General features: G+C 44.1%; 1 protein-coding gene across 4 annotated transcripts; it reads right to left on the bottom strand.

Annotated features, from left to right (window-relative positions):
• Nucleotides 1-345: 345 nt before the first annotated feature.
• On the bottom strand, nt 346-17,501 carry LOC143821656 (neuropeptide FF receptor 1-like). 4 transcript variants are annotated; one of them, XM_077305861.1, is made up of 5 exons: nt 17,194-17,501; nt 16,813-17,029; nt 9,973-10,295; nt 7,596-7,695; nt 346-6,000 (listed from the first exon to the last, which is right to left on the bottom strand). In XM_077305861.1, the coding sequence occupies exons 3-5, from the start codon at nt 10,283-10,285 to the stop codon at nt 5,115-5,117; spliced, it is 1,299 nt and encodes a 432-aa protein (XP_077161976.1). In that variant the 5' UTR covers nt 10,286-10,295; nt 16,813-17,029; nt 17,194-17,501; the 3' UTR covers nt 346-5,114. The 4 variants fall into 4 exon arrangements, with proteins under 4 accessions (XP_077161976.1, XP_077161974.1, XP_077161978.1 ...); XM_077305859.1 differs by having other exon boundaries at nt 16,813-17,501; XM_077305863.1 differs by lacking the exons at nt 16,813-17,029; nt 17,194-17,501 and adding an exon at nt 13,319-13,419.
• Between the last annotated feature and the right edge of the window lie 2,989 nt (nt 17,502-20,490).

The following is a 20,490-nucleotide window of genomic DNA, read 5'->3' as shown; positions in this document are numbered from 1 at the left end:
TAAAATGTTGAGAAAGGCTGCCTAGAGGGAGGTCGGCATCTCTGGGTACAGACTGCAGAGGGGAAGCCGTGTTTGTATGTCATGGCACAAACAGAAAAGTCTTGTGGCACCTTAAACATTGACAGAATTATTAAAAGAGGAGCTTTTGTTGAGCTCACATCATCAGATGCAGGAAATGAACGATCAGTCAGCAGATTATAGCTTGTTTTGCTGGGGGGGGGGACAATTCCCAGTTTTGTTCTGGTTGTCACTGTAAATGCAAAGAGATTAAAAATGGCAACAGTTCTTCACACGGAGATTTATTCTCTCCAAACATCCTTCACCACTGGCTAGGCTTTTGCCATTAAAACATATGTACAGATCATTTATAAAAACAGCAGAAAGCTCATTGTCTGTGAGGAGATCTGAGCATGTGGGGAGAGGGAAGAATGGAAATCAATACTTTTCTTTGCATATTTTCCCAACCTAAATTTAGGAGGATAGCTGTGTTAGTCTGAAGCAGCAGAATAAAACCTTGAATAAAACATTTTATTAAACTTATACCTAAATAACTTAAATTTATATCTTGAATAAAACTTTGTTGGGTCTTAAAGGTGCCACTGGACTCAGATGCTGTTACATTTCCCCCCAAAACCAGTTTGTAGTATAATCTTCCAGGAAAGATCATAGGTAATACATTTGAGACCAATTGCAGCAGAGCCAGAAAAAAAGACATAATATTGGTTGATATAATCATGCAGAAGCCAAAGTTCAGTCTTTTGATATTTGAGGGGAGGGAATGTGGAGCAGGAACTCAATGAAACACAAAGGAGAAAACCATTAAAAGGCCATGAGATCTAAGACATTTCTCTGCAAAACTCAAAAGGGAACAAACAAGCACAGCAGCCATAGTTATAATTGGTGGCCACAGTGTCCCCATAGTTATGTTAAACTATTTTTCTACAGGTTATTTTTCTACAGGTGTTCTGTTGTTAGGGAGACTGTGTTAGGACCAAGTACAGCTGCCATAAATAAATGTGCTTGTCTTAAGAACACAAGAAGAGCCTGCTGGATCTGACTAATGGTCCATCGAGTCCAGTAGATGACCAGTTGCCGGAGGGCCAAACAAACAGGTCATAGAAGCCAAAGTCTTCCCGTGATGCTGCTTCCTAGCACTACTTTTCAGAGGTTTGTAGCCTCCTTTCAGTCACCATGGCTATTGACGGACCTTTGCTCCTGTATACTTCTGCTCTGTGAGGAAATGTTGTAAGCCGTGCAGTCAGCTAGATCCATTCAGGAGATCTTTGAAGAAGTTCCTCAGTAAAACTTATTCAGAAGAGGCCAAACAGGTGATTGGTTCCATCTGACTGACTCCTTCAAGTGTGTCAAATTCAACAGTCAAACATGTTCATAGCAAGATTTACAACATCCCCAACATTTTAAGCCCAAGTACAAACAAACATGGACATAGAAATGAGTGCAGTTGACATTGTGAGGAGCCAAGTATGCTTATCCCCTAATATGCAACCGTGCTAATACCCCATTCACATTGGCTCTGAACTGAATGCTGATGGAAGCTTTGGCCTACTATGCACAAAACATCTTACTGTAGATTTCCCGAGTAGTCAGGTCCTTCAATTTGAGTTTGGATTCTGTGCCTGCATTATGCACCATTCTTTTCCCTCCAGTGTATTTATTCTGCAGCATTTTTTTGTGAGCCCAGCACTTTCATTAAGTGAGGTGGGAACAACACTTGGGTAATTTAAATGGTTATATATATATGTATGTATGTATGTATGTATGTATGTATGTATGTATGTATGTATGTATGTATGTATGTATGTATGTATGTATGTATGTATATATATGCTGCAAAGATTAAGGGGGGATGCCATGGTATTTTAGGACATGCACCCATGACACTTTGGGAGTAGGAGACCAACCGGCCTTCCCATTCAATGGCCAATCATTCATGCTTTCTAAAAGTCTTTGCTGCTGCTTTGCCTGTTGCAAATTCTTGATGGCCAGCCAAGCAGATGGATGAAAAATGGGCTCCCTCTTCATGACTGGCGAACAAACTATGAGCTGAACCAGCCGTTGTGCAAGTTTACACCATTCTGTGCTGGGCTATTGTAAGGCAAGCAGAGCCTCACACATAGCCCCCAACACGGATTCCCTCCTCCAGGATACAGTAAACTGTTAGTGGGTCATTCCTTCCCAGACTCTCCTGCCCCTTCAATGGACAGTGTTCCACAGCAGAGTAATGCAGAGGCCTGGTCCTTGCTGGGCTAATTTTAATTTGAAAACTAATATCTTTCTGCAAGTCTGGGAATGTCCCGATAATGAATCATGTAGGAAGCCTCCAATTGAGACTTCCTACATGATTCGTGATTGCAATATTAACTACTTCTCTTTTTTGGCTCCTTCGGCTTCTGATCTGCCTTCTGTTTCTCCTCTTGTCTTAAGGACTTTCCAGTGGTAAACAACACTGAGTGCAGACCGACAAGCGTGCTGCCACAATCACAAGATCAGGAAACATGCTTTGAACTGTGCTCCCACAGAACTATGGCACACACTCAGTTCTCATTTTAAAAAGCATAGCTTGTAGCTGGCTGGACCTTTGGCATTCTTTTTGTGTCTTACTTAGATGATCCCCCAAAGAGAGTTTTGCCGGATGCACTTTTGCTTTCTATTTTATAGCCTCCTTTTCCTTTATAAAATTGCTTGAGAAAAGCAATGGAAAGCTGCCAACACTCAACAGCTAGATAAAACCAATGTGAAGCCAAGGCTAAGATCCCATGTGCCTCTTAAAGGACTTCTCAGCCCTTCTAGCTGCTGATGTACGTTTGTGCAAAATGGGAAGTCAGTTTTAAATGTGCTTCTACCAATTTTCTGAGAATGGCTACTTTACAAGGATATTTCAGTCTTCCTATGTTTTACAATCCATGGATGGTTTCAGTCTGAAAACTCAGCAGATCTCAGGAAAGCTCAGATACAGCAGCAAAAGTGATGGCCAGCTGCATTCTGAAGACGCTAGATGAGGAGTATTATGCCACTTATGCGAGTTGCCAGATGCTTCCATGTGTTTAGCAACACCCCCCCGAAAAAAAACAAATCAAAATAATGTCTCCCAAGAAAATTTGACTTCCACAACCTTGATGTATATTTTTCCCTTGACTATCCTGCTTCCTCTAGCCCTGGGGAGAAACCAAACCATGCAATTGTCAGGCATCTAAAATATCATTGGTTCACTAGACTTATATCTTAGCTTTTTCGAAAGAAACAAGGCAGCTGATAAAGCAAATTTGCACACAAATCATGCAAAGGCAGGCTCTCCTGTCTCATGCCCTCTTTTGGAGTCAAGGTGGCTGCTAATTGATAACTGATAGGCCAGGCAGGTACATGGAAAGGGCTTTGTGGTCCCCCCCTCTCTTTGCATCAGATGCCCACATAGTTTCCAACATAGTCCTGTAACCTGAAGGGAAAGAGACTGACTTTTTAAAAAAGTGAAAGAGCTAAGGTTCTTCCAGAGGCATGATTCGGCACACTCAGTGTAACATGGTGCCGGTTGGCTATACTTTTGTGGCATCATAGCACTCCTGTTTGCATTACTGCAGAATCAGTGGCACAAAGATGAGGAAGAAGCTTCTTCTCAAGTGGATCGACTCAATTTATGTCTCTGGTTGGTGCACCACTGGACCCAGGAACAGAATAATAAATATATATATATATTTTACCTGATTTTGCACCATCGGCTTTGGCCCCATTTTTTAATCTCCTGTGACTGGTGCAGTTCTGTATTTTCTTGCTACAATCAGGGAGACTCAGTCAAATTCCTACTCAGCTATGAACCGATCTCACAGAATTGTTGTGGAGATAAAAGTGGGAGATAAACTAAAGCAAACTCTCCCTTCAAGCAGAAAGCTACCACAGCAAGGTAAGGTCTAGAGCCCTTTTTCCTGATGAACTAATTTTCTATTGGTAAGATTTTTTAAACTTTCATGTTCTCTGCCTGCAACAGAAGGTGTTCTTATCTCTACTCTGCTACCTCAGGACTGGATCACTTTCTCTAGCTGCCTCAACTACCAATGAACGTAGCAGCAGAATCCAAGTCTATCGCTTCTTAAGACCTAGAGCTGCATATACTGCCATACACAAAAAAGCAGTGAAGACTTAGCTGCAGCTGCCATTGATGGGCAGTGGGAAGATGCACAGGGGGGTGGCACCATGGTGGCAGGCTGTGCGGGCACTGCATTTGCTCATCGTGCCCACATCGTAGGCTCCTGGCTGTGGGCTTGGGGCACCTTAAAAGGGGCCCCATCTCTTGTGCCACGCTCGCTGCTGGAGCAGCTTCCCTCCCACCCACTCTGCTTTGTTGGCTGTTAAGCTTATGTCTGCATGGCCACTGGATAATGTAGTTGTATTGCATTTCGTCACAGCTGGTGGTTTTGGCATGGGATGGATCCTGTTTGGGGGAAGTTGGGTCTGTGCATCGAACTCCCCAGGTTGGGGACCTCCCTATGAGGTGGCTGGTCTGCGAGCAGGGTTGACCTGGCTGGGGAGGCATGGGGCTTGCAGTGCCAGGTAGCCCGGGGTGGGGACTAAGAAGGAGGTGAGTGCCTCTGCTTGGCAGCCCAGGACTTCCAGTGCCGGGAAGTGGGCACTTCCTCTTGGCACCCCAGGTGGGCATTTCCCTATGGTGGGAATCGAGTGGCAAGGAGACCCAAGTTCCCAGCGGGGAAACTGGGTGGGCCCCAGGGTGCTGCTGGCTCTTCCCTTGAGTGGGATCCCAGCAGCAAGGAGACCCATGTTCCCAATGGGGAACCGGGTGAGCTCCAGGGCGCTGCTGGGGTCTGGGTTCTTCTGGTCTGCAAGTCAGGGTCCCTCTCCCTGCTGTGCCAACACTCCTGTGGAGTAATAATAAAGCTGTGGTCTTGTTTAAGCCAATGGAAATGTGTGCATGCCCTCCTTGAGCCCAACATTCCCGCCTGCAAGTCAATGTGCCTTTTCACAAGTAGTCCTAGATATGTTTCCTGATTAATTTACATAATACAGAAACTGAAAAAGAAGATGGTGTTTTATAGAAATTAATTTTTCTCCAGCCTTGTTTTTTTTTGCCAAACATTTTAGTAGTTCTATGTCTCCATCTTCTCCCAGGCTTGATTAGCTCCATGGCAAGTCATTATTTTATCAATGTCTTCCAAGCCAAGAACTGGACATTTGGGCTGGATAATCCTAGAGAAGAGAGCAACAGTATTCTGCATTGGCTGTGAGGATGTAGAATTAGAAGAAGTTGCCTCTGCAAAGACTTTGTTGCACATCCCAAAGCTGGTGGGCCCCCGCGATTGCTCGGAATAAGTGTCCTGATGCTCCATTTCATGGGAGCAAAGCTGAAACTTGAAGGCTGCCTGAAAGCCTCTTTGGAAGTTCTCATTGTAGTATCCGTAGATAACAGGGTTGATGCTGCTGTTGGAGAAGGCCAGCCAGTGGGCAAAAGGGAAGAAGTAACTGGTCAGCAAGTCTAGATGTTCATCAGCCAAGTTGGTGTAGTCTACCAGCAGCATCAGAGTCCACAAGGGCAACCAGGAAATCATGAAGAGGAGAGCAACCAGGATCAGCATCTTGATGACCTTGATGCGTTTTTTAGAAGTGCCATTGGTTCTACCAGTGCAAGGCAGGTTTTCAGTGATGGGAACTGTGGTGCTGCAGAGTTTCAGGCACACCCTTCCATACATGAATATGATAAGTGTCAAAGGCACCAGGTAAATGTGTGTGAAAAGGATGGTGGTGTAGAGCTTCCTCATGTTGTTGTCTGCCCAGGCTTCATAGCATGTGTACAGTGGGTAGGAGCCATTCTTCCCGTCACTTAGTACCATGTAATGGTCTTCCATGCGGGTGACAGTGAGCATGATGGCAGACGGGCACATGATAGCTATGGCTAGGAGCCATACCATGACGATGATAACCACAGCTTTGAAAACACTGAGCCTCTTCCGGAAGGGCAGGACAATGCAGTGGAATCTGGAAAGAAGAAGAAGGAAGAGCTGGGTTTTTATACTCTACTGTTCACTACACAAAGGTGTCCCAAAGCAGCTCACAAACACCTTACCCTACATCTCCTCACATCAGACACCCTGTGAGATAGATGGGTCTGAGAGAGCTCTGAGAGAAACTGCTCTGCAAGAACAGCCCTAAGAGAACTGTAACCAGCCCAAAGTCATCCAGCTGGCTGCATGTGGAGGAGTGGGGAATCAAACCTGATTCTCCAGATTAGAGTCCGCCACTCCTAAACCATTACACCATGCTGGCTCCCAGAGAAAGTATAAGAAATTAGAAGCTTGGTTCTTCAGTTAGAGATCAAGATGGGTAACTGTGTTCATCTGCCTGTAGCAGTAGACTGGACTCTTGTTCTTCAATAATAATTCTTACTACCTTGTAGGAAATGAACGAATGAGTCTTTATTTTGGTCACTAATTTTCACCTGGAAAGTAGACACACTTTTTCAATGGCTTGTATTCCATAATTGCACCCAGCCAAGTTCTCCTCCAGTCTAAGGAGCCTTCCTCCAACAGAAATGGCTCTTCCTTTGGAAGAAGTCTTCAAAGTTGGCTCAGTGGAGTGGTGGAATACCCGTCAATGTTATTTTTGAATCAATTGTGTATAAACGGCATAGGAATGAGATTAAAGAACCAAAAGAAGCATCCACGACAGCAATAAAAAAAGAAATGGACCGAAACTAATGATAATGACAACATACAGAATAAAACTGAAATAAAAATAGCTATTTTGACTCATCCCTAATTAGGATGCGAGGGGATTCGATCCAATTGGATTCATGGCAACAGTTTTCAAGATTCATCAACCCAAGGACCCCCACTTCAATTAATCTTTCTGCAGACCCCAAACTTTCCCCTTCTCCTTCTAAGTGCCTGTGATGTACCAGACAGCCCCCTTTGAAAGTATGCACTGTGCTTCATGGAGGCCTCCATCCTCCAACACCCTCCAAAGCATCCTTACGACCTATCTGTGAAAAGCAAGTGGATTATACTAGGTACTCTTGAAAAGAATTGTATTACCAGTTCATGGCCCACAAGGTCAGGTCTCACATGAGAGCTGATTCTACAGGTCCATCACACAAAAAGCCCTGGACCATCAGTTGATTATATATAGAATAAAAATCCAATGAAAATGAACATATTAATTCATCCCTAATTAGAAGAAACAGCCTCTATGATTCCACCCATGTGTGCATGCTGGGCAAATCAGGCTTCCACATGAGATACTCCCCTTGCACTTTATGTTGTATGTGCAGCAAGTACATAAACTCTGTCTGTCTTTTGTCTCCAGGTAGCAGAGTCCCCACAGTGAAAGTACACCTATTGTATTAGTTCTCTCATCCTAAAAGCCATTTTTAGGATCCAGTATTCACATGCCTGTCCAAGACCTATCAGTTCCATCGATGAACAAGGAAATATATTTTGTGCCTTATTGTATCAAATTTTCATTGGTGGCAGGCTACCAGCCAGCCCATGGGTTTTGGTAGCCAGCTGAACCATGTACAGGACACAAGAATTCTCTTGTTCATTGCAATGCCCGCAAGAAGTGAAAACCCTTACCGGTCCATGGCTATAGCCACAAGAGTGAAGACTGAAGCCGAGACAGACATCCCTTGGACAAGGCCACTCATGGTACAGACAGTCTGATTGAAAGGCCATCCTGTTGGGCAAAGATAGCTTAAGCTGTCATCATGATTATCATCCTTGGGAAACCCAGACCAAACCCAAAACCATATAGAGAGAAATCACATTCCTTATCTAATTCCTCAAGACCCAAGAGTGACCTAGATTTTGTCACACTAGGGCCAATTCCACATGGGTGGAAAAGGCCAGGAGGAGGCTCATATGGATGTGGAGCTAATTTCTCTGCCCATTTGATGTCACTGCCAAGCTGGCATCCTCCCGAGCCTGGGATCAGGCCCTCAGTAGCCCCACACTAAGGGAATATGGATTCTTCTGTGTTCCCTTTATGCACTGTGTGGTCCAATGGGGACCATGGTAGGCCTATGTGAACAGAAAGAGCTTGGTTCCTCCCTACCCTATGGAGTCCAGGAGGGGGTAAAAAATGCCCCGGTCATCTTCCTGGTGCTTCCTGGTGCTGCGGGGGCTTAAAAAATTCTTTTACAGGAAGGAAGGAAGGAAGGAAGGAAGGAAGGAAGGAAGGAAGGAAGGAAGGAAGGAAGGAAGGAAGGAAGGAAGGAAGGAAGGAAGGAAGGAAGGAAGGAAGGAAGGAAGGAAGGAAGGAAGGAAGGAATCGGCAAACTAGATGTAGCACATAGAATGTATTTAAAGGATTTATACGGTGCCTTTCAGTCAAGGCACCCAGTCATTGCCAACAGAAGGTACACTTGGTCAGGCTGGGTCTTTGAGCACCCATAGTCTCTTCAACTGTTCTGCAAATGCCAATCCTACTCCAGAGACCAGTGGTCCCCAACCCCCGGTCTGGGGACCGGGACCGGTCCGTGGATCAGTCGGTACTGGGCTGCAGCTCCTCCTCCTCCTCCCCAGCTGCTGCCTTGGGGGCTGCCCCGCTATTCTGCTGCCGGCTTACCTTTGGTGCTCTCCTCCGGCCACCATGGCTGGGGTTCCCCCTTGGTATGGCACTGCAGAGCTGCTGCTGGCAGTGCCCCCCAGTGGGCGGCGGGAAAGCAAGTGGAGCAGAGACTCAGGTGGCGGCGACGTCCCTCGGCAAAAGACTACCCGCCCTCCGGGTCTCAGTAAAATTGTCAAGTGTCAACTGGTCCCCGGTAATAAAAAGGTTGGGGACCACTGCCATAGACTACAAGCAGATCCAATCCAACTGAAACAATCAACTTCAAAATAGTTAAGGTACTTTACTGCTAACCAGAAAGTTATGATGTGATGAACGTGTAGTATGAGTTACCCTGGTCACAGAAGATTTTGGCTGTTCTTGCCCCAACTGGTCAGTATAGCTGAATATTCCCAAATACCATCCCCACCCCCTATTGGGTTTTATTCAGGATCAGCTATACCAGTATATCAGAGAAGCTCTAATCAGTTTAAATAATTGTTCAGGGTTTTTTTTTTGTTTTTTTTTTGTTTAGCTGAATTCAACCCCCTATTAAAAACTCTTCCAGGAGAAATAATGGATTTTTGAAGCCATTCAAAATCTCCACTAATTAAATGTCAGAAATGAGACCAATGAGGGAAACAGCAGTTTATTAATCAGTGCCTGCCTGCAAACTCCAGCTCTTGAGGCCAAACACTGTCACTGAGTCAATACCCCAGGGAGTGCATTAATCATCTCCAGTTGGAAACGTTCCACTGACTGGGGACCCAAACGCTTTCCAGGCTGGCTTTATCAGACACTACAGCAGCCTCACTGCAAGGACAACAAAGGCTGTATTCAAACTGCCTTTGTATTCCACTTTAGTAACTGGTTGCTAATGGATTTTTTCCGTCACTTCAGACAGACCTGTTTTAATAGCTGCCTGCTAGCAGAATTTATTGACCTGTTTGTACAAACCTGCTCGCATCGAGTTAGCAAACTGTGGTTGAGCTGCTTTGAAGGAAAACTTCTTTCACCTGTTTTCTATCCCTTCATAGCGCTTCTGAATTGCTGTGGTGTGCTATTTATAAGATCCATAGTATTTCTCCCAATGCTGTTTTCTTTTCTTGCCCTTTTTCACCATGCAAGATTTCTCAGAGGTTTTTCTTTAATCTTCTTAGTGGAGTCAAGGCATCTGAATGGTGCTGCTATAGTGTTGACGTACTACGCTGGTTTAGTGCTATAGCACTCAACTAAGAATGTTTTTTTAAAACACCTCAGTGGAAGATCACACTGTGAAAAAGGGCAGGGAAAAGAGTGGCGCTGTTTGAAATTACCATAACGCTGCAGCAATGGGTCATTCATTAAAGGAAATTTGCTGTGTGAAATCCCCATCCCTGTGTCGTTTTATTCGAAATTTACTCTTACCTGTGATCAGGTTGTCCATCAGAGTGGTTGGCACACAGAAGATGCCCACCAGCAGGTCACTGACAGCCAGGTTGAAGATGAAGAGGTTGGTGACTGTGCGCATGCGATGATTTTTCATCACCACCATGCACACCAAAGAATTCCCAGCCATGCATGAGAGAAAGACAATGAGGTACGCAATGACAAAAATGCCAGCAACAGCTGGGGAATGTTGGTAGTAAGGGAGGAAGGTACTGTTGAGGTGTTTTTCTCCTTTTTGGGTCCCATTCTCATTGGCCAACATTTCCTCCTGGACAACTTCCGCAGTTTCCATCCTGCTTCATCTACAAAATAAGCAATACAGTTTTTTTTAATTATTACTGTAGCTATTCTTTGACAAGGAAAAAACAGTTTCCCTAACAATCCCATTTAAAAATGGGATGGGAACACTAAACCAGCTTTCCAGACTCTGAATATACAAATCGACATCAGAAAACCTAAACCCTTCAAGCTAAGGTTGCTAGCATGGCCTCAGCAAATTCTAGAAGATTTTGAGGATGATGCAAAAAAAGTGGATTCACCAACCTAAAAAGCGCTATCCCCCAGCAGACAACCAGCAGGCCACCAGCAAAAGAAATGCATGCAGGCGAAGAAATGCTACATCCACCTTCAATGTCCCACCCTCACTCCCTTCTTTTGGGGGACAGGAAGTGCATTTTAGCAGCCTGGAGCAACGAATAGGCAGACAAGCATGCAGGCTATGCCAAAAATAAAAGTATTTTTTTCCAAAGTTGTGACACAAAGCATATCTCTCTAAAGTCCCCCCCTCCAAAATCAGGAACAAGATTAATGTTTAAAAGTATCAAAAGACTCATGATTCCATAAGGAGTGGCATTCAAAAAGCACTATGCATCTATGATCATATGCATAGACATTTAAACAGAGAAGTATTAATTTAAAAAAAATTAGCGGGCATTGTGGGACCTTTAAAACATGGAGAAAGGGGATTGGTGCCTGGATTGATTGACAGGAGGAAGAGAGTCATGTATAAAGCACATTGCAGCAACAGATGTGGAGGGTGAGAAGTGTAAAAAGGCATCAGACAAAAGTGTGACAGCAAAAAGGTTTGGAGTATCTGGGAGGCGCGATAATTTAGCGCTATGCCATTCAGCTGGCGTAATGCTATTTTTACTGATCTGCGGAAATACCCCCAATATTTGAAAGTGTCAGAAGGAGGCAGTATGGAAAGACAAGATCTCTGTGTGCGGCATGTTGACCTTTTGTGTTTGTGTAGTATCTCTGAAACAATGTGTCTCTGTGCAGTGGGTCCCCCGCTTTCTGGACATACCTCACCCCAAACTCCCTCTATGCCTCTAAGGATGTTGCAAATTAGCATGACATGCTGATGACACCAAGAAGTGATGTTGGCACACTGGGGTCGGCGGGGGAAGGTGATGCTCTGGTTTGGGGGTAATAGAGTTGAAATTCAAAGGACATTGAGGAATCTTGAAGGACAATGGGGTTGGATTTTAAGAAAAAATATCTGCATGCTGAAATATATTAGCATCTATTCTAGAGGCTGCTCCCCCCCCACACCTGGAAGTCAAATAAGTACATTTAGAGCAGGGGAAGGTGGATTGCTTCCTGGGAGTTCATTTTAAAAAGAGTCTTGGCAGCTACCCGTCACAAAACAGGATTGATAGCTGTAGCCAGTCACAAAATGGTGGCTTTCACAAAAATTGCTTTAGTGTAGCACTTAGATAAGGAAGCCTTTTTCTTCTGCCATTTTCCCCAAACAAAATACAACGAGCACTTGCAGAAACTGAGTAAGCCAAACCAATTTCAATCCAGGCATGACAAGAATATAAGTATTTTTCGGAACAACAAGTCAACTTGAAGGTGCCAAGAACCGGGAATGCACTAGCAACCTTACTTGTCGCCTTGTGATGGTTAGGAAAACTGTTTTTGAACCTTTTGCAGCCAGGGTGAGCTCCAACCTGGTTTGTGTACTTATAAATGATTCTTGGAAGGAGGCTTACAGCTAAAAACAAACTAAAAACCAGTGGCTTATTCAATCGCCACTTGGTTTTGTATTATAAACCAATTATGCTGAAAACAGTTGTTTAACAATGTTGCTCTGAAAAATAGTTGTAGTTGTGCCTTGATTGAAATTGTTTTGGCTTACACGGTTTCTGCAAATGCTTATTGTATTTTGGTTTTCCGCCCAAACAAGCAACCACAACCCAAATTGCAATTTGTCTGCTGGGGAAAAGACCCAGTTACTTTGGTTTTGTCTGGAAGAGGAAAGCAACAGCTTTGATGCTCCTTTCCTGTCCGTAAGTAGGGTGCATGTGTGCACATGTGGAAGAGAGAAATGGGGCTGGGTACTATTGTTTCCCCATCCAAAGCAAAGAGGGATGTGTGTATGTATGTGCTTCCTTCCCCTTCACACGAAAAAGAAAGAGAGAAGCTGCTGAGGGAGCTTTAAGGAAAATAACAAGAAAGTGTCCACAGCAGCACTGGAGGAAGGGTGGAGAACAACTTGACCTGGAATGTGATGACTCACTCCCAGGTGACCTTCTGCCCACCACACCTGTTCTAGGAAAATACCTAAACGGAGTCAGCAAAGACTGAAGAAAATATGAAGGAGAGCTGGCCGAGCCGTTTCAAGGTATTCTCTTATTCCAAGAATGGGATATTTTTGCTCCCTCTCCCCAAGGTTAGTTCTTGAATAGCACGGCAGCTTTTTGAGGTCGAAAGCAGTCAGTCCTCACTCCATATTACCAATCTTGATACTTTATCATTAAACTAAATGGTGTGAGACAAAAGAAAATCAATCCCTCCCCCCCCCCTATCTCCTACCTCGTGCAGCCTGGTTTCTCGGTGGGTTCAGCAAACTATCCAATAATAAAAACATCAGATTTGCATTTAACACCCAGATTTGAATCTAGTCGCACTTTAGATACCAACAAGAATTTCAGGGTGAAAGGTTTCAAGAGCCATAACTCCTTTCATCAGACAATAGTCGGAATGGAGATCTTTGACTCCGAAGGTGGGAGGAGTATTGTAAATACTGCTTGTAAAGGCTGAAGAGGTACAACACATGTTTGTTTTTAGATTTTATGACTGTGATTTTATTTTTGTATGTTTTAAGCCACCCTGGGCCCAAGAGGGAAAGGCAATATAAAAATGTAATAAATAAATTAATAAATATTGTGATCCGCTGGATTAGAGTGAAGGGGAAATGTTCAGGAGCAGAAAATTAGCAACTGTAATAAATAAGAATCCAATAACCAGCCCTGGAAAAGTCCATTGTCCTGAACTTGGAAATTAAAATCAGCAATCTTACCTTGTAATTTCCTCTTACCATTTTTTGTTTAATGATTGCCACTCTTAGGTCGGCAATTGAATGACCTGGAAGATCATGCTGACCAAAGAGCGGTGGTCCTCTTTTCTCACTACAGATGTTAATCTTCTGTCCCTTTTCTGACCTTTGCTCTCGTCAAGCTGATTACAATATGCACTGTACTTCTGAATCCTTTACAAGCAGTCTTTAAAGCACCCCTTCCACCTTCTGACTAGGATAAAGAGACTCAGAGATTGCCATTTCTACTGGCAGCTGGCAAAGGGAGCCAAGACTCTCTAAAGCTTATACCCTAGATGAGGGTCTGCAACATGCTAAGGGACTCAAATCTAGTTATTCTTCCGATGACCAATTCAGCTACCTGCTGAAACATGTAACGCTAAAGCTGTCAGTGAAAATATTCGCCGAAGAAGCATCAGCATTTAAACAAACACACACTGTTATATGGCAATTTCTCCATCTCCTCCAAAGAGCTCATATAGCTTGCAATCAAAACTTGTAAAGTTTTCCATCATAATTTTATAACTGGCATTTGGGGATATAGCCAACCACACTTTCAGTGTAGTAGAACAGGGGTAGTCAACCTGTGGTCCTCCAGATGTTCATGGACTACAATTCCCATGAACCCCTGCTAGCAAACGCTTATGGGAATTGTAGTCCATGAACATCTAGAGGACCACAGGCTGACTATCCCTGTAGTAGAAGACTTCATAAAGAAATTGCTCATGCTGTTGTAGATTATAACACTTATTCTGGGTTGGCAGTTGTCATAGATGAGTGGCGCTGCTTTAAATTCAAGGGGCTTTGAGTTCAATCAGTTGCTCTGCAGGCTGTTCCAGGTGGGAGCTTGTGTGGCTCAGGAACAGAAATAGCCCTGGACCCGGCATACCTCTTCTTCAGTGACTTAAGAGGTCCCTCCATTACTCAGATTTTAATACTAAGTACATCAGTGCTAATCTGCCCCTAATGGCCTGCTTGTTACAGTCTGATAATTTTAGTTTTCATTACCCCTCTATTCTCCCCAATGGAAGCCCAACATAGGCTGCCATTTCATCCTCACCATAACCTTTTGATGTAGTTAGGCTGAGAGTGCAGAGGGAAGGAAAGCAAGATCAAGCATCACCCCACCTTTATCTCATCCCACTCACTTGTTGTCACTATTGAAGTGCAGAAATCAACAAGCATCTCCCTTCTCCTAGCCCTCAGATCATTAATCAGAACCTCTGAAGTTTGTATTTTGAAGTATGCACTTTGAGGACCCAACTGCATTAACATTCCTTTCAACAAAGATGCTCATGTTAGCATTTCACACTAAGATGCCTTGTTCAGAATGATCTAGTTGGTACTATGGAATTCCCTGCTACAAATCCCAGATCAGTGAAGTATCAAAGTAGGGCAATGTTAGACCAAACTGGAAAGTCTGCCATTTTCACGTAGGGACTTGTATCTCCTGCACGTATTATAACTACACGGGATCAAAAAGAGACAATGGAAAAACAGCCAAATTAAAGTGCTTATGTGATTCACAGTTTGGTGTAGTGGTTAGGAGTGCGGACTTCTAATCTGGCATGCCGGGTTCGATTCTGCACTCCCCCACATGCAACCAGCTGGGTGACCTTGGGCTTTCCATGGCACTGAGCAGTGATATCAGGGCTCTCTCAGCCTCCCCAACCTCACAGGGTGTCTGTTGTAGGGAGAGGAAAGGGAAGGTGACTGTAAGCCGCTTAGAGCCTCCTTTGGGTAGGGAAAAGGGGCATATAAGAACCAACTCTTCTTCTAAAGGAAACTTCTTGTTTTTGTTGTTGTCAGCCATTCAGTTATGACCGACTCTTGGCAATCCCATGGCACAGCTATCACCATGATCCTCGATCCTGAACTGCCTCCGTCAGCCGTGCAGCCATCTAACCATCACACCCTCTGTAAGCCTGGTTTCCTTTTTCCACTGACCAATCCTAGCATAATTTCTTTCTCCATTGAGTTAGATTGCATGATATGGCCAAAGTAAGTGACCCAGAGTTTCGTGATTTTGCCTACCAATGATATATCAGACTTTATGTGCTACAATATTTCCTTGTTTGTGATTTTTGCTGTCCATGGAACCTACAGAAACCTTCTCCAGCTCCAGAGTTCAAATGAATCGATTATTTTCTTACTGGGTCATAATAACTATCAGGACATAAGAGCTATCCCTGTAAGAGCTATCCCTCAGAGATGTCAAATGGGAGTTATTCCAGCCTCAGCAGTCTTGGGGATAATGGTGTGTATCCCACCATTCCCCTGAGCTGCGTTTGACGGGGCATCCAACCCAAGAGCCACTTATGCTGGAAGAAGGCTCCTCTCCTTCTCCCGGGCTCAGTAGAGAAGATGTGAGAGCAATCATGCAGGGAGCTCCTCTCGCCAGAGGGCTGCTAGAAAGCACTATAATTACAGTGTGGCTTGGCAAGGAAAGTGAAAAATCTCTTTAAGGAAGCACCCCTTTTGCTCTAAAAATCAAAGCCTTATCTCCTATTTTTCTCTGCAACTGGGGTACGAAACAGGTTCAACAAACAGATCTGCCACCACCCCTTATCATTTCTCAGATGTTAAAGGGCACCCTCCAGCAATGGAATAGAGTTTGCCTAGAAAATACTGGGGACGGGGTTTGCAACTGGTTGCTGCAAGGCTGAATTTCTCTTTGTGCTGCCCAACTGTAGGCACATTGACTTGGAAATAAATTGCACTCTCTCAATAGGAATTACTCCCAAATAAGCATGCATAGAGTCATGGGATTAATCGTTTTCAGAAACTATTTAAAAAGGAGTTCTTCTCTCTTGTCTAGAAGAGTTTGAGGCGGGGGGCGGGGGGTGGAGGGGAGAGGCAGGAGAAGCATTAAAGTCACATTCTGTTCAAATCTCACACTCTCTACTTAAGCAATCATACAGAATTCTTTTTCAACAGCATCGTCACCTGCATGCAAAGGTACAGAAGTACATCTTAAGGCAGGAGATCTTGCCTGCTGTTGGTTTTTTTGGGGGAAGGGTTGAGCAAGGGGTGGGGGGGAACTGTGCATTTTTCATCACCCAAACAGATACAAATATGATAACTTTCCAGCCGCACTGAGATTTTAATAAAATATTCACATCTCAAATAAAACCTACTTACTTTGAAGCTGGAGATTCTGCCAACAAGCTGTTCAATTTAAAGTTTGAGATGACAATAGGTGTCAAACTGGATTTGGGCACCAAATTACTCCCGGCATTATTCTGCCATGATTAGATATATATATGTTATCTATTATCTTTAAAATCATTTGCATGGTTTCCCCTTATCCTCCTTCTCTTTGTGCGTATCATTATGGTAAGCACAGTCACATTCAAGGCACATTTAACACACCGTGTTGGATCCCAGAGGCAACATCTCTCAAATATAATTGAGGAAATCTAGCATGCTAAGACAAGGACAAAACAATCTTACATTTGTTACTGTAGTCAAAAAAGATATGCCAGCACTCTTCTTACCTGTTAAACTTGGGACATTCCATAGACCATCTTTCTCCCCTAGTCTGTCCAAAGCTGTGGGTCTCACTGCAGTCCTGTCCGACCAGCAAAAGAGCAATCCCTTTGTTTCCACGGATACAGAATGAGTCGGTCCCTAGCTCACATTAGATTCTTGCTCCTGAATGGCATTAGCTCTTCCGACAGGTTTCCTCAGCCACGCATCCATCACTTATAAAACCTAGGAACAGGTAAGTTATGATGTCATTCCCAGTCACAAAAAAAGCAATCGCAAAAGAAACCCATGCTTATCCACATATATATATAAAAGCCTGGCATTCTTGCACATATACATTTCACATTTCACACAAAGAATATTCCACTTTAGTGCATCTGTTGGATGACCTTTAGTTCCTGCGAACAATTTCAAAATCCCAGAGTCAAGAAGGTTAAAAAAGCTGCTACTCCAGACACAGATTCCTGCAAAATGCCAGTTGAAGGAGCTTGGAAGGACATGTTGGGCAAAACGCTCTATCATTCACCCTTTGTTGAGAGATTTGTGTGCAAATTGTATTGCAAGCTAAGGCAGGGAGTTGTAGAAGAGAAAGTGCCATTGTTCAATATTCCCTGGTCCTGATGTTAGCACATAGTCTAAATGCTGGGCATCAACACCCCCAGATTGCAAAGAGATTGGAATGAAAACTGTCCCACCCCCCATTTGTCCTCTGAGATTTTTGGCAGCAAGTATTTCCTGATTAGATGAATATTTGACCTTGAGCTTCAACATTTGCAGGCGTCAAAGATCATGTTACTGCTGTAGCCACCATTTGCATTGACATGCAGCCATCAGTATTAGGCAGTCTGTGGCAGCTGACATGCCAACAACTGACATGCAATCACAATCAGTAGGGACAGGATCGGACAACATGCATGCAGTGGCAGTCAGGGTTTGATGGTAGGCTTGCCATAGGATGTTGCCCACTTAACAGCCGTCTTGTTAATTCGAGGATTGATTTCCATGAGACAAAGTGCACAGAAGCCAGATCTGCCCTTTGAACAATGATACAGACATAACACGAGTTGCATGTTCTCCTTTGTTTCTACGTGTGCTGCTGTCTCCACACTGAGACTGCTGTGGAGTGCAAAAGGAGCCACACACACACTTATCCCAAATAGAAAACCAAGGGACCTTTTGGCCCATTGTAGAACGCTATGGTGCCATATAATTTTCTGCAAGATGTCAAATACTTCCTCCCTTGGACCATTTCTGCTTAGGATAATGGCACATCAATGTGTGTGTGTGTGCCTGGGGGGGGGGGTGAAGCTTCTGCAAGCAGTAGGGTTGCCAGCTCTGGGTTGGGAAATTCTGAGACATTTTAAGTGGAGCCTAGGAGGGTGGAGTTTAGAGAGGGAAAGGATCTCAGTGGGGTGTAATGCCATAGAGTTCACCTCCCACAGCTGTAATTTTTCTCCAAGGGAACTCATCTCTGCAGTGTGGAAATCAGTTTTAATTCTGGGATATCTCAAGACCTTTCCTGCAGGCTGGCAACCTTAGCAAGGAGAGATTTGCTGCTTTTCTCCAGAAAACTGAATGAAATTGTTTCTTCATAAATGGCACCATAGTCTATCAGCAGGAGTCATTCACCATCTTGCGAAGCCTTCTGCTACATGTTACACTTCAAGAAGGGCAAAGCGCCAATATACAAATGGTAGTTTCTCCAAGTTTGTTGTTAGCATCCTTGAGCCTCAAAAACAGAAATCCATCCAGTTCGTTAGTTCCATTAAAAAAACTTTTATTAGTTTAAACAGTAGTTCTGTTGGGCTGCAGTAGAAGAGCTAGATTTAAATCTACCAGGTTCTTAGAGACAAGATAGTTTTCCAGAGTCAATGCTTCCTTAATCAGGAATCAGCCAAGGGAAGCACCCAGTGTCAAAAGATGTTACCCAGCATCTTAGGTATCCAAGGTGCTCGTGGACTCAGATCTAACTCTCAACCAAGTCACTGTCCTGACTGCTGCCAACAGTCATGCCAAGGTGGAACATCCTACAGGGCTGTCAAGAAACCATGAAGATCCATCAGATGCATACAGTGGCCCAACAGAACTGGTCTAACACTCCCATAGAGGCTAGCAGTATGTTCACACCTCACCTGGTACAGATGTATCCTTAACAAGGGTCTTGTTGATCCACATACCCATTCCAAACCAGCAACCTCCTGGAACCAACTGCCCTGAGCCATATGGAAGGGCAGTATAAACATCTAATAAATAAATAAATAAACGAAGGTTTCCAAATCTATAAACACCACAAACTGGGATAGAATACAACTCTGCAGGCATTTACCAGCTCCAGTAGGACACTTTTAGTTCCCAAATATCTATGTAAGAGCATGATGACAGCATTCAACTAAGAAACAAGATATTATTTCAGAACGCGGGTAGGCAGTGTGAGCATATGCCAGAAGATCACACTGGACAATCAAGGCTACACCTTTGATGACAAAGGCATGGGGCTGCTGCCTCTCGTTGAGTACTTTGGGATGTCATTGTCCAGTCAGTATACCTCCAACTTTTGCACGGCAAAGACATTAGTTGCTTCCACTGTGCATTTTTGTAATGTCAGTGTGTGAGCATGGGGGTATGAGATGGCTTAGTTTCCACATCTGACTGGAAGAAAAGGGCTAAAGTCTTCCAAGAGGCATTTTCTAAAGTAGCAGCAAGCAGTCCTGTTCTTGGCTCTCTTGTCAAGGATGGATTTTCCTCATTCCATTTGTTGCTTAAAGACTGCTTTGAGATATCTCCCAACACTTCTCCAAGGGTTCCCAGAGTACTTCACATCCTCCTACAAACATTTTGTCCCTTTACTGATAGTTAAACCAGCACCGGTTGAAGTAGCAAACATTTGTTCTGGGTACCATGGAAACACCCCCACAGAAATGCTTTTCATACTTGAAGAAGGAGTCATGCCCCAGATCACTTGATATTGGGGAGGGTTTGACCAACACTTGCTTGGCTGGAGCCCAATATATTTCTCAATGTCCTGCAGCAAAAGCCAACGGTCAGATACATCAAAGGACCTTCTTTCCAAGGTGAATAACTAGAAGTCTTGTCTACAGATTGTTTCCTTCCAAGCAACTCAGATTCTGTATCAAAAGCCCTGTACCACATCATACCTTTATAGCAAATTCCTCCCCCCCCCCAAACCCCAGTATCTGGTGTATTCAGACTATTTCTGCACTGGGAAGTTCACTGCTCCAGCTCCTGTGTAGGAGCACAAATCAGGAGTGGACGAGGTGCCCCAGGCCAAATGCTCCCCTGTGTGAGAGCAGGAAGAGGTGGGGCAACTTGCCCTGGCTTAAACTCCAGCTACTGCTCAGCATGGAGTCTACGGTGCAGAAACGGTCAGTAGTCTTTTCCCACAGAGCTGCTATTCAAATTAGAGTTAGTGCTTCAAAATGCATCCATATTTTGACCTTGTGATAGGTGCATCAGGTGATGTATCCCCAACCATCTCCTTGCCTGCCTGCCTGATTATGAAGAAGAAGAGTTGGTTCTTATATGCCACTTTTCTCTACCCAAAGGAGTCTCAAAGTGGCTTACAATTCCCTTCCCTCTCCCCACAGCAGACTCACTGTGAGGTAAGTGAGGCTGAGAGAGCCCTGATATTACTGAAGAAGAAGAGTTGGTTCTTAGCAATGGAAGTG

Source organism: Paroedura picta, chromosome 12 (assembly GCF_049243985.1).
Source record: "Paroedura picta isolate Pp20150507F chromosome 12, Ppicta_v3.0, whole genome shotgun sequence".
Lineage (NCBI taxonomy): Eukaryota > Metazoa > Chordata > Lepidosauria > Squamata > Gekkonidae > Paroedura > Paroedura picta.
This window is presented reverse-complemented; position numbering and strand designations above follow the sequence as displayed.

Bases quoted from the DNA above. Each gene is read 5' to 3' on its own strand.
- LOC143821656 (XM_077305859.1), bottom strand. From the start codon at position 10,285: ATGGAAACTGCGGAAGTTGTCCAGGAGGAAATGTTGGCCAATGAGAAT. The intron at 7,696-9,972 runs GTAAGAGTAAAT...TTTGCCCAACAG, and splicing joins GATGGACAACCTGATCACAG to GATGGCCTTTCAATCAGACT. The intron at 6,001-7,595 runs GTAAGGGTTTTC...TCTTCTTTCCAG, and splicing joins GTGGCTATAGCCATGGACCG to ATTCCACTGCATTGTCCTGC.